The sequence below is a fragment of the Sapajus apella genome, unplaced genomic scaffold, assembly GCF_009761245.1.
Source record: "Sapajus apella isolate SASKATOON/1434 unplaced genomic scaffold, GSC_monkey_1.0 scaffold33, whole genome shotgun sequence".
NCBI classification, from domain to species: Eukaryota; Metazoa; Chordata; class Mammalia; order Primates; family Cebidae; genus Sapajus; species Sapajus apella.
The window spans coordinates 1,148,609-1,162,550 of NW_022436973.1; the positions used below are offsets into that span (position 1 = coordinate 1,148,609).

At 44.4% G+C, this 13,942-nt stretch overlaps 1 protein-coding gene across 13 annotated transcripts in view; it reads left to right on the forward strand.

Annotated features, from left to right (window-relative positions):
- Window positions 1-13,942, forward strand: part of PTPRT (protein tyrosine phosphatase receptor type T) — a 1,128,767-nt gene that overhangs the window by 710,438 nt on the left and 404,387 nt on the right. For all 13 annotated transcript variants that reach the window (XM_032295649.1, XM_032295654.1, XM_032295655.1 and 10 more), the window contains exon 8: window positions 6,517-6,813. In XM_032295649.1, coding sequence (XP_032151540.1) covers window positions 6,517-6,813 — 297 coding nt within the window. The remainder of the gene's footprint in view (window positions 1-6,516; window positions 6,814-13,942) is intronic.

The window sequence follows — 13,942 nt, forward strand, 5'->3', positions numbered from 1 at the left end:
ATACACAGTTACCCTGAAGTCTGATCAGAGCCATGGCAGACATATAATAGCGTGTTAAGGAAAAAAGATCATCAAGGCATTAATTATGGGCAAGGGAGGCTGTTAGAGAAAGTCACGAGTAAAGGGTGGCATTGGACTTGGGCCTTTAAAATATTGAATAAGGATTTGTCAGTGGCATTCCAAGCAGAGGAGATAGCTGGGCAGAAGCATGGAGGTGTGGAGGTATTTATGATACCTTGCTTTGAGGTAAGAGTATAGGAGTTAGCTGGGTGCAGTGGCTCATGTCTGTAATCCCAGCACTTTGGGAGGCTGAGGCAGGTGGATCACCTGAGGTCAAGAGATTGAGACCAGCCTGGCCAACATGGAGAAATCCCGTCTCTACTAAAAATACAAAAATTAACTGAGCATGATGGTGGGTGCCTGTAATCCCAGCTACTGGGGAGGCTGAGACAGAAGAATCACTAGAACCCAGGAGGCGGAGGTTACAGTGAGCCAGGATTCCACCATTGTACTCAAGCCTAGGTAACAAGAGCAAAACTCCGCCTCAATTAAAAAAAAAAAAAAAAGTATAGGATTTGAGAAGTGAGAAGTGGAAAATGACTCAGGGTCATTTAGGGGCAGGAAGGTACCTGTTGCAGGTTGGGCTCAGGTATTAGAATGAAAATGGTACTTTAGGATGGACTTAGTAGTTTATTAAGAACTGATGTAGAAAAAGGAGCAGGGTTCAGGGGTAAGGAGGACCACCCTGCCTTCCTGAGGCAGCAGTAAGAATGCAGAACCTTCTGAAAACCTGAGTGTGTCAGTCACACATGCATGCACACAAGCCTGTCCCTAACATGTCCACAATCACCGGATCTGGGATAAGAATAAAAATGTCAGCCTGTGGCCCCTTCCCCCTTCTCCTTGCACCCAACCGCATCTCTCCCTACAAGTGCCCCACGTATGTGTGTGCAGCAACCTCAATCCTCAGGAGCGAATTCTGTCCACTTCACCCAAACAGCCATCCTTTGACCATCCTTGGGCCCAGAGACACTCACAGGAAGGGCAGACCAAGGGAAGAGGGTCACACAGACCCTGACACTGAGTGTAGGGCCCCTGGGCAGGGAATTCTAGGGTGTCATATATGTGGAGCCTCGACCATAAGGGAGAGGACAGAACCAGGTGGACACAGCCCATTGACCTCCTGATCCCTTGCTCCGGAAAGAGGGCACATTCTGAAGTGGGCCAAGATGGCTCTCTAAAGTACAGGGTTTGGGACAAGGCCACCGTTGTCTAGTCTAAGAGCATGCAGAAAGTGCATCCAGAGGTAGAGCCAGTTTGATTTTCTATCATCAGAGGTTGGTTTTCCAGCTTCCCAGATAAGCCACACTCTCTTCCCACTGTTTGCCATCTTCTTGGCCCGTGGGCTGTTACTCAAGAAGGTCATACGGACAGGGCTTTATCTGGAGGCAGAAACCATAGGCTCTAGGCTTGGCCATATTTACACGGGGAATGTAAATTCAACAAACCAATCTCCACTGCACACAAAAGGCTTTCTCAGCAATTTCCAACTTGTTTGCACCAATGCGAATGTAAACCCCAGATTCTCCATGCTGCAGGCAATTACCCAGCAGAAGCTGGGTTTGGCAGATGAGGGTTAGAAGGGTCAGACTGAAAGCATGAATGCTTCCATCACATTCTAAAAACTAGTTTCCATTGTATAGGATTTGAGGATATGCTCTTGCTTGAATGCAAAAAAAAAAAAAAAAAAAAATACCCTTAAAGACCCTGCTGACATGCCGAAGGGGACAGAACAAGGACTGTGGAGTCAGGAAGTCTGAGCTCAGCTCCCAAGAACAGGTCACCATCTGTTCATCTCACAGGAACTGCCCCTCGACAGACCCTGTGCAGGTGCTGAGGTTACTGACAAACAGAGCATGGTCCGTTGCTGGGAGGGGAGATAAACACACGAACAAGCAATTCCTGGACAGTATGACAAATGCTGAGTGTGTCGGACAACAGTGCAAAGTGCCATGGCCAAAGGCTGGATGTTTGGGGGAAGTGGACAGAACTCGCGCCTGAGGACTGAGGTCGCCACAGACACATATGTGAGGCCCCTGGTCATGGGGGAAGTGGTTGGGAGAAAGGGGAAGGGGGAAGGGGCTACAGGCTGAAATTTGTCTTCTTATCCCAGACCCATTTGTGATTTTGCACATGTTCGGGACAGGCTTGTGTGCTTACGTGTGTGACTGACCCATTCATGGAACTGCCCCCCAGAGAATGGGGGCTCGGCCACGTGGCCCTGGGTAAGTTACATCCCTTCGCTGAGTCTCAACTTGCTGTACCCCAGAGTTGCTTTCAGGACACAAGTGTGAAGGGTAGCACCTAGCCCAGGGCTGCTGCTTAATAGCCATTGTCTTTCTCTTTCCCGAATGGGAGTTCTCAGATTTACAAAATGCTTTCACCTGCAAGTAACGAATCTCTAGGTTCACCAGAGTCCTTCTTGCCTTTGAATACGAACTGAGATTTCCTTCAGTCTGAATTTTCATAGCTGGTAGGACCCCCAAAATCATCTCCCAAGATTTCAGTCATACACACGAGCAAATGTTCCAAGATTCCTTTGCCTCTGGTCCCTGTGTTCCCACATGGTATCTTAATTAGACCCAAGGCGTGCAGACCTCAGTCCCTTCTAGAACCCACAGGAGACGCAGGCACAGCAAACATCTTTGTTGTATTTTGAGGGCCTTGCTGGAGATGTAAAAATCACTTGGGGAGCGATCACCTTGGGCTTCACCTAATATTCTGCCATTTGTTCACCCTCACACCTCTCTTATTCTGTCCAAGCCCCCAGTGGGTTTATTTTTCTCTTCCACTGGAGTCTCAGCAGAAGTGACACAGAGGTCCCAAGGATGCAACTTCGACCCCAAACAAGCTTCAGAAGGCACTTCTCCAAGAAAGGCAATTCTCCCTAAGAGGAATACCTACCGTTAGGCAAAGGCAATTTTCTCTGTCTTTACAGTTCATTTTATGCTCATTAAGAGCCTTCTGAGACTAGTGTAATAATTTCCACTTTATAGATGAGGAGATGGAGGCTCAGCGATGAAGTACCCTTGCCCAAGGTCACACAGCTAGTGAGCTCCAGAGTTGGCTTCAGGCCACGCTCCGATCAGCACCACTGTGCCTGGGGCCTGTCGTGACAGTCACACATGATCAAGAAGGAACAAGCGGCTTTTCCTGTATCCCAACCTTTCCACTCTGGGAGAGTCTCTTTGCCGTGTGGCAAGATCACGATGTTCTTGTCTTCTTTAAAAAGATGTTCCTGCCTGTTACTCCTTTAAGAGAAGCAGAAAGGTGTTTGTGTGCACACCTCTAGAGGTGAGCTCCAGGGAGAACAGAGACCAGGGGTCAAAAGGCCCATGGTCACCTTGGCACTAAATGTGTTTATGTCACTGCATCACCCTCTCCCTCAGGTCCTAGGCTCCTGAGACCCAAGTCATTATTGCCTTATAGCATTTGGACTTTCTCACAATGTTCTCTTCAAGTCTTCCCAGACTCCTGATGAAGGTGACATGCCTCACGTATATGTTCTTTTCCTGGTCTCAGTCTTCGGTGGCATCAAGGTGCAGAGAAAACACAGGTTTCCCACTCTGGCAGACCTCAGATCTTGGCTGTACCGCTCACTCTGTGACTTTAGACCAATCATTTTGTCTCAAAGAGCTTGGTTTTCCTCTTGGACAGAGCTAGTGATGCCTTTCCCCCAGGCAGTGAGATTTACAAAATAGAGAGTGTAACTGATAACTTACAGAGACTCTTTTTTACATTGCACACTACTTGTGGGGCAGGCAGACACAAGTTCAAAACCCCCACTTTGTCACTTGCTGGACTTGCTACTCTGTAGAAATTCCTGTACCCTTCTGGACCTCAAGTTACTCATCTGTAATGTTGAGCTGGGCCATCCTTCCCTCCCAGGTTGATACGATGGTTGAGAAGATAGAACCCAGCATTTGTGGCTGTGGCTCCATCAATGGTGTTTTGTTTTTGTAGTTTTGTTTGTGGGTTAAGGGCATAATGGAGATCTCAAAAATTGTATTTAATTTGGGATATGGTACATTTTAAGATGGTCAATAAAATATAGTCTTAGCCTGGGGCTTAAATGGGTCTTCAGTGTTCCTATTCTCACTGCCTCAGGAGGGAGGCAAGAGTGCCATGTGGGTGAGTGTTGTATTGGGGCTTGGCATCAGTTTGGAGGGCACACCCAGGGGAGGAGTGCTGAAGAGGCCCTGAGCAGGGGCAGTGGCTCCCTGCCAGCAGAGTTCTGGCACCTGGACAAATGGAGAGGCTCCAGCTAGGCAAGGCTGGTGGGGATGCTCGGGGCTTCCCAGGAAAGCAGTTTTTCGCTGTCTGTGCACTTGTGCACCTGTTCTCAGTGCAGTCTGTACAACTTTGAGATGTTTAGCCAGCAGCCGCAACCCTACCAGATCATAATCCCCAGCCACGGGGAACGCATGTCACCTTCAGTTCCACAGCAGGCCCTCGGCAACAGCTTGCTCGGTGTCACATCCTCAAAGTCACCCATTTGATTTTGGGGTGCTGGTTCTGCTCTGCACAAAGGACCTGTGAGCACAAGTAATTTGGCTGTAAGAGGGACCATGAACTCCTCAGCAGATCAGGGGCTGGGGCTGTCCACTATCCTCAACACCCTGTCTCCCGCAGCCACGTGGGCAGCTCTGTGCTGGCTCGCCAGGTGTCCTGACATTCCTGTGAACTGTGTTCCTTGCTGAGACTCTAACACAAGTTATAGGACATTTTCCCATAGGGACAGATCGGCTAGCACCAGTAGCTCTCCCTCTTTCTAATTGCTGCACTGGTGCAGAGGTAGCCTTACCCCTAAATGCTCTGAGGGGATTGGAGCAGAGGGAACTCTAGCCCATCGTGTTGCATAAGGGTGCTCCCAGCACTGCCACTCACAAGGCATTCAGGGTAGACACAGCATGTGGAATACTGTTATTACTATTACATATATATTATTACTATTACTGCAAAACAAACAACACTCTCCAGTTATATGAAGAGTGCTTATTAAGTCCTAATTCTAACTGCTGTACAAACGTCTCGTCTAACTTCCCCTTCCCCGGCAATGAGGTTAGCTACTATTATCATGATTTTACAAATGAAATAAAAAGTGGACCCAAAGAGGATACACAATTCTGTTGTCCTATAAGTATGGGGAGAAGTACTGATTTAATCTCTAGCCTGTGCTTAACTCCTCCCAGAGAAGAAAATCTGACACAAGAATTTCTGGGGTGTCCATCACATGAGAAGTTATGTTTCTACCATAACAAATGTCCGACCCCAGAGCCAGGCATGGTGGATGATGCCTGCAATCCCATCACTTTGGGAGGCCAAGGCAAGAGGATCGCTTGAGCCCAGGAGTTTGAGACTAGCCTGGGCAACACAGGGAGACCCCATATCTGAAAAAATTAAAAAATTAGCCAAGCATGGTGTAGGCCCACCTACTTGTGAGGCTGAGGCTAGAGGATCATGATCACTTGAGCTTAGGAGTTTGAGGTTGGGACAAGCTCTGATCATGCCACTGGACTCCAGCCTAGGAGACAGGGTCAGACTCCCATCTCAACAAAACAAAACAAACACCCCCAAGAAACGAATGCCTAAACCTCAACATAAACTGAGCTTTATACGTGAGGATTTTTGAAAAACATCTTGTTTGTTATAACCTGTTTTGTATATGAAAAATCTATTTAATGTACATAAAGTATAAATAGAATATTCCTAATAAAATGAGACATAGACGATGTTATGCCTGGTGACCTGCGACCAAAATCAGTAGGAAGCGTGGAGTGGAAGACAGCATTAGAGTGAGAAGTCGTGCTCAGATTGGCTTTTAGAATGATGATCCCAGAGGGGTGGCTTAGGGAGAAAGTGGAGAGGAGACAAGAGGGGTGGAGGACTGTTGTGAGAGATTAGGAAATGATGAACTGTGTACTCAAGGAAAGGAGCGCAGATCCCAAAGCAGAGTCGGTGGGTCGTGATGACTGCATGGATAAACTGGGTGTTGCGGGTTGAGGCTGTGACTCAGTTTCCAGCTTGTGCATCTGGATGTTGTTGGCCGAAGAGGAGAGGTTGACCTCCAAAGGGGACAGGTTGTGGCTGGATTCAGAATAAGGAGGCAGGTCAGCTCTCAGCAGCCGTCTAAGCATATCCCAGAAGTGGGGAGTGTGCTGTTTGTGGTATCAAGAAGATTTTCACTGGTGCTCTGGTACACTCTTAAGGATTTAACAATTTCACATTTATTTTTGTGGTTAACATTTATTTATGAGGTTTTCTATTAGACAAGGGAGACTGATTTAAGGAAAAGTGTTCTCTAAATTATACTGCCTGTGGCCAAAATCATGATGGCAGTGACTGAATGGTGGAGATACGTTTGGAAAAGCTGTGCTCCCTGTTTTAGCAGAACATGTGCCCCAGCTTCCTGGCGGTCTCCTCAGAGCCCTTTTTTCTTGCCTGTGTGTCTTGCAGATCCAGTGCATGGCCCACAGAACGTGGAAATCGTGGACATCCGAGCCCGGCAGCTGACCCTGCAGTGGGAACCCTTCGGCTACACGGTGACCCGCTGCCACAGCTACAACCTCACCGTGCAGTACCAGTATGTGTTCAACCAGCAGCAGTACGAGGCTGAAGAGGTCATCCAGACCTCCTCCCACTACACCCTGCGAGGCCTGCGCCCCTTCATGACCATCCGGCTGCGACTCCTGCTGTCCAACCCTGAGGGCCGAATGGAGAGTGAGGAGCTGGTGGTCCAGACTGAGGAAGACGGTAAGCAAGGGAGGAGAGCTTACCTGGGAAGGGGGATGTTGAATCTGCTCAAGGGGCCATGCCAGTCAGTTAGGAGGCTTTTGTTTTCCCTACATTGTTAATTCCCTCAGACACACCTTTCTTTTCCAAGGTCTTCAATGAAGGAAAATGTAGGCTATGCATTGCACACCTCCAGGAGGTGCTTCTCCATCACAGTGACTGCCATAGACATGCACTCAGCTTTGGCCCTTTTGTACCCCCATTCCCCTTCTCACTTCATACCAGTGTATTAGAACATTCTTGCATTGCTATAAAGAAATACCTGAGACCAGGTAATTTATAAAGAAAGGAGATTTAATTGGCTCACAGTTCTGCAAGCTGTACAGAAATCATAGCACTAACATAGCTTGGCTTCTGAGGAGGCTGAGGAGCTTTTACTGATGGTGGAAAATGAAGTAGGAGCAGGCACACGACGCAGCAGAAACAGGCACAAGAGAGAGATTGATGGTGCAGTATCATACACTTTTAAACAACCAGATCTGCGGGGAATTCACTCACTGTCGCTAAGGCAGCACCAAGCCATGAAGGATCCAGGTCCCATGAAGGATCCAGGTCCCATGAGGGACCCAGTCACACATCCAGCATTGAAGATTACAATTCAACATGAGATTTGGGAGGGGACAGATACCCAAACTGTGTCCACCACCTTCTCTCTCCAAGGCTTGACTGCACCGATGCCTCTGGAAAGAGACAACATGCAACACATTGTTTAAACATGTTGAATTTGGAAGTCAGACAGTGCTGAATTATGTAAGAATTAAAAAGCTTAGCATACACAATTGATGCACCCAGAATTAAATATTCACTTGGCTGTATGACAGTCGTGTCAAACTCAAGGTATTTGGAAATGAGCTAATCTCCAGTTCTATACTGGCTTTCCCTGTGGTCCTCATCTCAATGAACTGCACCTAGTAACTCAAGAGAGAGATCTAAAAGTCAGCCTAGGAGCCTCCATGTCTCCCTCCCCACCTTAGCGCACCTCCATACCCCACAAGTTTCTAGAAAGTGTGCTTCTGCAGTTTTTCTTCCTCATAACTTGAGACTCCAAGAACCTAGAGCCACTACTGCTAGAACATATAACTTTTCCTGCCTCTCTGTCCTTCCCCATGCCATGTCTCCTGCTTGGAATGACTTCTCCTCCATGTTTACAAGGCGACCTCTATTGATCTTTCAAGTCTTTGCTCAAATGTTACTTCCTCCAGGAAGCATTCCTTGACTGCTGCGGGTTGACTTGGATGTTTCTTCCCAGGCTCACTGCAGTTACCTTAGTGATAGGCTAGAATTAGCCAATTCTAGGACTTACGTTCCTAGGAAATGCTTCCTTATGACCATATTTCAGTTTCCCCTCCTGCCACCCTGTCTCTTACCTTGTGGCATGGCTTTAGATAGTTGCCCAGAATCAGAAGCTTCATGCATAGGTGACTGATTAAGAAAGTTTTCCCAGGGAAGACTGGGAGGAGAGTAAGGGAAGTTGGACAAGGAAGGGGAGAAAGCCAAGGTGCAACTTCTGACCAAGTCCAGCGAAAAGCGACTGCAACCTGAGCCTTCACTGCTCAGGGTGGGCCATATATCACAGGTGTTCTAAGTTAGCCAAGGAAGCTGCCAGCCAACAGTTAGGGGCTGGGATCGGGAGGAGAGATTTGGAAGTAAAATTTCAGGAACTTTTGTCTCTCTGCACATGTAGGCAAAGGATAGAGGTGCACAAAAATGGTATAAAAAGATCTGAAAGGGTCTAGCCAGAGCACTGTCACTGTCAGCTGCATGAAGAAAATACCCCTATTGGCCAGGCACACTGGCTCACACCTGTAATCCCAGCACTTTGGGAGGCCGAGGTGGGCGGATCACCTGAGGTCGGGAGTTCGAGACCAGCCTGACCAACGTGGGTAAACCCCATCTCTACTAAAAATACAAAATTAGCCGGGCATGGTGGTGTATTCCTGTAATCCAAGCTACTCTGGAGGATGAGGCAGGAGAATCGCTTGAACCTGGGAAGCAGAGGTTTCAGTGAACTGAGATCCCATCATTGTACTTCAGCCTGGGCAACAAGAGTGAAATTCAGGCACAAAAAAAAAAAAAAAAAAAAAGACCCCACTAGACTCAGTTTAGCCTTAGAACTTAAAGATAGGACTTCTACCATGGCAATTCTGTCTTGTACATTTTTTGAAAAATTTCTGTGTGTGTATGTGTGTGTGTGTGTGTGTGTGAGAGAGAGAGAGAGTGTGTGTGTGTATGTGTGTGTTTTGCTGGGATTCAGTAGGATCTAATACTCTTGTTTTTATATAAGCAAGTTCTAAATACCTCAGAGTTATGACCCTGAGTAGAACCCAGATTCACATTCTCAGCTGTAAAATCTCACAGAAAGATAAGGGAAATAGTGCCAGCCTCTTCTCACTCTGCCCCTAATTCTCACTTCCACCAAATCCCATCCTAGAGCTGGAAGTTTTACACAGCCTACCTTCATGATCCATCCCTCCCTTACACCCTTGCAGTTCATCCTCACTGCAGATCCCACACACTGGACTTTGGGGTCATCGTCAGAGTAGACCGTGTAAAACTTCCAATTCGAGAAGATTTCACTAGATCTGACTTTACTGTTTCAGAAATGTGTAGCCCCTTCTACCAACAGGTAGAATTGTACACTGTCAGACAAAGTACACTCTGGAGCCAAGCATGCCTGGGACAAGTTGTTTAACCTCTTAGTGCCTTGGTTTCCTCATCTATAAAATGGAATTAATTAAAATACCTATCTTATAGATTCTTGTGCACATTAAGTGGGATAATATAAAAAGATATTGGATGTTGATTGAATAAGTCATAGTATTTCCATCAACACAATGTAATAAAATAGAGTCATAAAAAATAATGAGGAAATTCTGTAGTAACTGATATGAAGTGATTTCCAGGATATACTGAGTGAACAAAAATACAAGATGCAAAGTATATCAATTATACTACCTTTCATATAAAAAGGGAGAGATGGGAGAAGCACGGTGGCTCATGCTTGTAATCCCAGCACTTTGGGAGGCCGAGGTGGGCAGATCACAAGGTCAGGAGTTCAAGACCAGCTTTACCAACTTGGTGAAACTCCTTTTTTACTAAAAATAAAAAAAAAAAAATTAGCCAGGTGTGGTGGTGCATGCCTGTAATCTCAACTATTCGGGAGGCTGATGCACGAGAATTGTTTGAACCTGGGAAGTGGAGGTTGCAGTGAGCTGATATTGTGCCATTGCCCTTGAGCCTGGGCAACAGAATGAGACTCCATCTCAAAAAAAAAAAAAAAAAAAAGGAGAAGAGAGGGATGGATCATGAAACTTTCTATTATCTACTAGCATAAATAATACCGTAGTAAATAGCCTTGTGCATATGTTGTTTGGTACTTATGGCAATGTATCTTTAGGATAAATTCCTAAAAGTGGGATTGCAAGAGTCAGAGAGTAAGTGCATATGGAGTTTTATTAGCTGTTGAGAGGTACTCTTCCATAGAAGTTGTACGATTTTGCATTTTCACTAGCAATATAGATTCATTTAATCTTAACACCAAATGTGAAGGAGAAAAGAGCATTGGTTTTCCTATTTTATAAATAAGGAAATGTAGGATCCCATATAATAATTATACATAATTGATTATAATTAATAACATAACATATACTATAATTAATATAATTGATCTTTAATACAATTAATTACATATAAACATATTTAACATCATCCTTTTTAAAAAGCTCATGTACTTTAATTGTAAGGAAGACTGACATATCTCAGGAATGAGTACCTTTATTAAGCGTACATTTCTAATGAGCCGATCATCGGGTTTCTCAGGTCGCAGTAAACTTGAAGGAGGCTGCATGTTGCTAAGGATGAGTACATCTGTAGTAACAAGATATGGCACATAAAACCTGGAAAATGGAAAAGTGAGGGGAAAAGCAGAAAAAGCAATAGCAACAAGGCAGTAAGTAAAGCATTCCAGAGTCATTTAGTGTTAAGGGTAAACGCTATTCACACCTTAGTGATTCCTGAAGCCATCCCTTTATTAGAGCTCAGCACATTTGAGATGTTTACAAAGATGATCTTGAGATATTATAAAGGGTAAAGAGAAATGCAGTTACGTTTTTTGGATGCCCACTGTGAGCGAGGCATTGTGCTGATACTCTCCATTATTACAGTCAATTCTCAAACACTGTGATGTAGATACTATTGATACAGTTGTGCAGAAGAAGAATAAATAGATTTCAAAATCTTACCTGAAGGGCCTTCCCTGACCACCTGATATATAATTCTATTCCTGGCCAAAATCTCTACCATTCTTTTCTGCTTTATTTCTCTCTACTTCGTGCTGTATATTGATTACAAGAGACATCAGCTTAATGAGGATAGAAACTTTGTTTTGTTCACTCTGCTAATCCATAGTATGGGCTCATTAACTGTTGTTGAATGAATAGATGGATGAATGAATGACTATCCCACATCAAATTCCATACCCTTTTCATGACACCACAGGGTCCCATTTATGGGTACTGTTTGTGAAGTTGGGGGATATGTATGACATATGTTAGCTATATTCAAAGCTAACTCAAACTAACTTGCTTCTCTTCCCACCTCCAAGTTCAGTAGTACCACATTTATTGCTTCAAATCAACCATGGTGTAAATATTTACACCATGGAAATTGGCAAACTTTTATTTTTATTTTTCCCTGAAGAGCAAGTTGTGAATCATTTAGTAGCATACCACTGCATAGTTCAATTAAAAGGCTATAATGACTTAAGTTGTAAAGATTTATCTGGAACAAATATGTTTTCTCCAACACAACTAGGAAATATAAGACTAAAATTATCTAAATCTCTCTTATTAACACTGTTCCAAGCCTTTTTATAATGAATGAAAAAGCAAATATGGCAACTGAAGTGCAGAGACCAAAAAAAAAAAAATTAGCTAGACAAGAAAAGTAGCAAGAGAAACTCCTGTTGAATTGGGCAGGGCTCGCTGCTTTTATATATGCTACCTTGGAATTTCTCATATCTACCCGCAAAGTTCACTATTGTGAATCTGTTTTCAGATGTGGAAATAGAGCAGGGAAGGGAGGGGAGGGGAGGGGAGAGGAGGGCAGGGGAGGGGAGGAGAGGAGAGGACTTCTCTTGATAACACTCTGTCCTCCTTTACGTTGAAATGAAAATTTTCCTTAAATTACCACCTGACTTAAAGGCACAAGAAAACATCTGGTTTAATTACAGTGAATTTACATGAACCCGCTGACAAGAAGCACAGTTAAAATTAGCAATTTTAGTGTGCTTTTTTTTTTAAGAGAATGAAATTATAAAGTAATTAACCTTTGTTGTAGAACTCTGTCAAAAGGATGGAAAGTTCCATGCTGTTGGATAGAAGAAGAAATTGTGGAAAGGGAAAATGTGATTTCATTAAAGAATTACAAAGAATAAAGAATGGAAAAGCGACACAGAATTAGAAGATAAGACAAAAAAGGAATTTTTTTTTTTTTTTTTGCCAAGATGTCTTTTTACAATGAGAGACCTAGTTTAATCAAAGGAAAATAAGTCTATCTTATGTAATGGACATCTTGACTATGGAATGGCAATGTGGTGGGTGGAAAGAACCTCTTACTTGGGCTGAGACACCCTGATTTTGCTGCTAAAAGATGCTATGACTGCCTTTCAGCCTTCTGGACCCGCAGATCTACCAGGTGATAGAAGAAAGGGGTGATTTGGAAAATGCTTTGGAAACGGAAGTGTCTGAGCTATATCCAGTCTTCATCCACGACTTTGCTATGCAACTTTGGTTAAAGGACTTGCATTCTGTACACTTTAGTGCCCCATCTGTAAAATGCCTCTCTACAGAGGCTGTAGTACATGAAAGTCTATGTGAAAAGCCCTTAACTTACTCTCTGCCAAGAGCTTTGCTAAGTGGTGTGTGGCTAACATCAGACATCTTAGGCAGCTTTTTATTTCAGGGTGTTTAGGAAAAACCAGAGATCTATGCAAAATTTCTGTTTGCCCTGGGCAAAAGTCCACTTTTAAATAACCTCTAACCCCTCTGTAATCTCATTTTCAAACATTTTACTCTGACCACATCTCTTCTCTCTTCAATTTATTCCCTGTAGTACTGTAGCTCCAAAAACTCAGCCCCACTAGGACTTGCTACCTGTTGGTTGCCCTCATTCCCTTCTCTACCCAGCTGATCCTGGGCTGATCATTCCAGTTACTTCCCTGCATCCTCCCCCAACACTTCAGCCTCATTCTCATTTCCAGGTATTCACAACCCTACCTCCGTCTGATTTCCTGTCTGTGCTAGGTCTTCCCTTTCACAGCTGCTGCACACTACTGTGCTAACCGCTGTCACTTGGAAGCCAGAAGCACCACGGGAGCTGGTTTTTAAAGTCACCTGGTAATAAGGTCTTTCCCTGACCCATTCATCCCTCTACTCTCCCAGAGAGTATTTCTCCCATCTTCAGACCTTTAGCACATCCACCTGTTGTCACTTCCACAAATGACCTTGTTACCTAGTGAACTGAGAAACTGAAACTGTTCAAAGAAGTTCCCTGCAACTCTTATTGCCCACATGTTGCCCACCAATTTGACCTCCCCCTCACCTCTGTGTTTCTATGGATGAACCATTCGTTTTCTAAATAAAGGTCAGTTTCTCTACTTAATGCACCAAATACTACTTAATGTTTTTTTGAACTCAATGTCAATTGCTCCAGCAATTGTCCCCTTTCCACCCTACCTCAAACATTTCCCTCTGTAACTGGTTATATTCTCCCATCTTTAAAAACACAAAAACCACAAATACCCAGCCGTGTCTTCTCCTCAGGCTATTATTCCATCCCTTCTTTATGCATCCATTCTATTTGTTCTTGAATCCTCTCAGCCAAAGTTACTTGGATCCCTGCCATTCCACCAAATCACTTCTTTCAAGATCACCTGTGACCCTCACATCATGAGATCCAATAGTCATTACTCAGAGAGTCATCTTCTTATTTAACCAGTTGGCAACATATGACAGAGCTGGTTGTTAAATCCTTCTTAAAACGCTTTTTGTACTTTGCTTCCAATTCATCAAACACTTCTAGATTTCCTCCT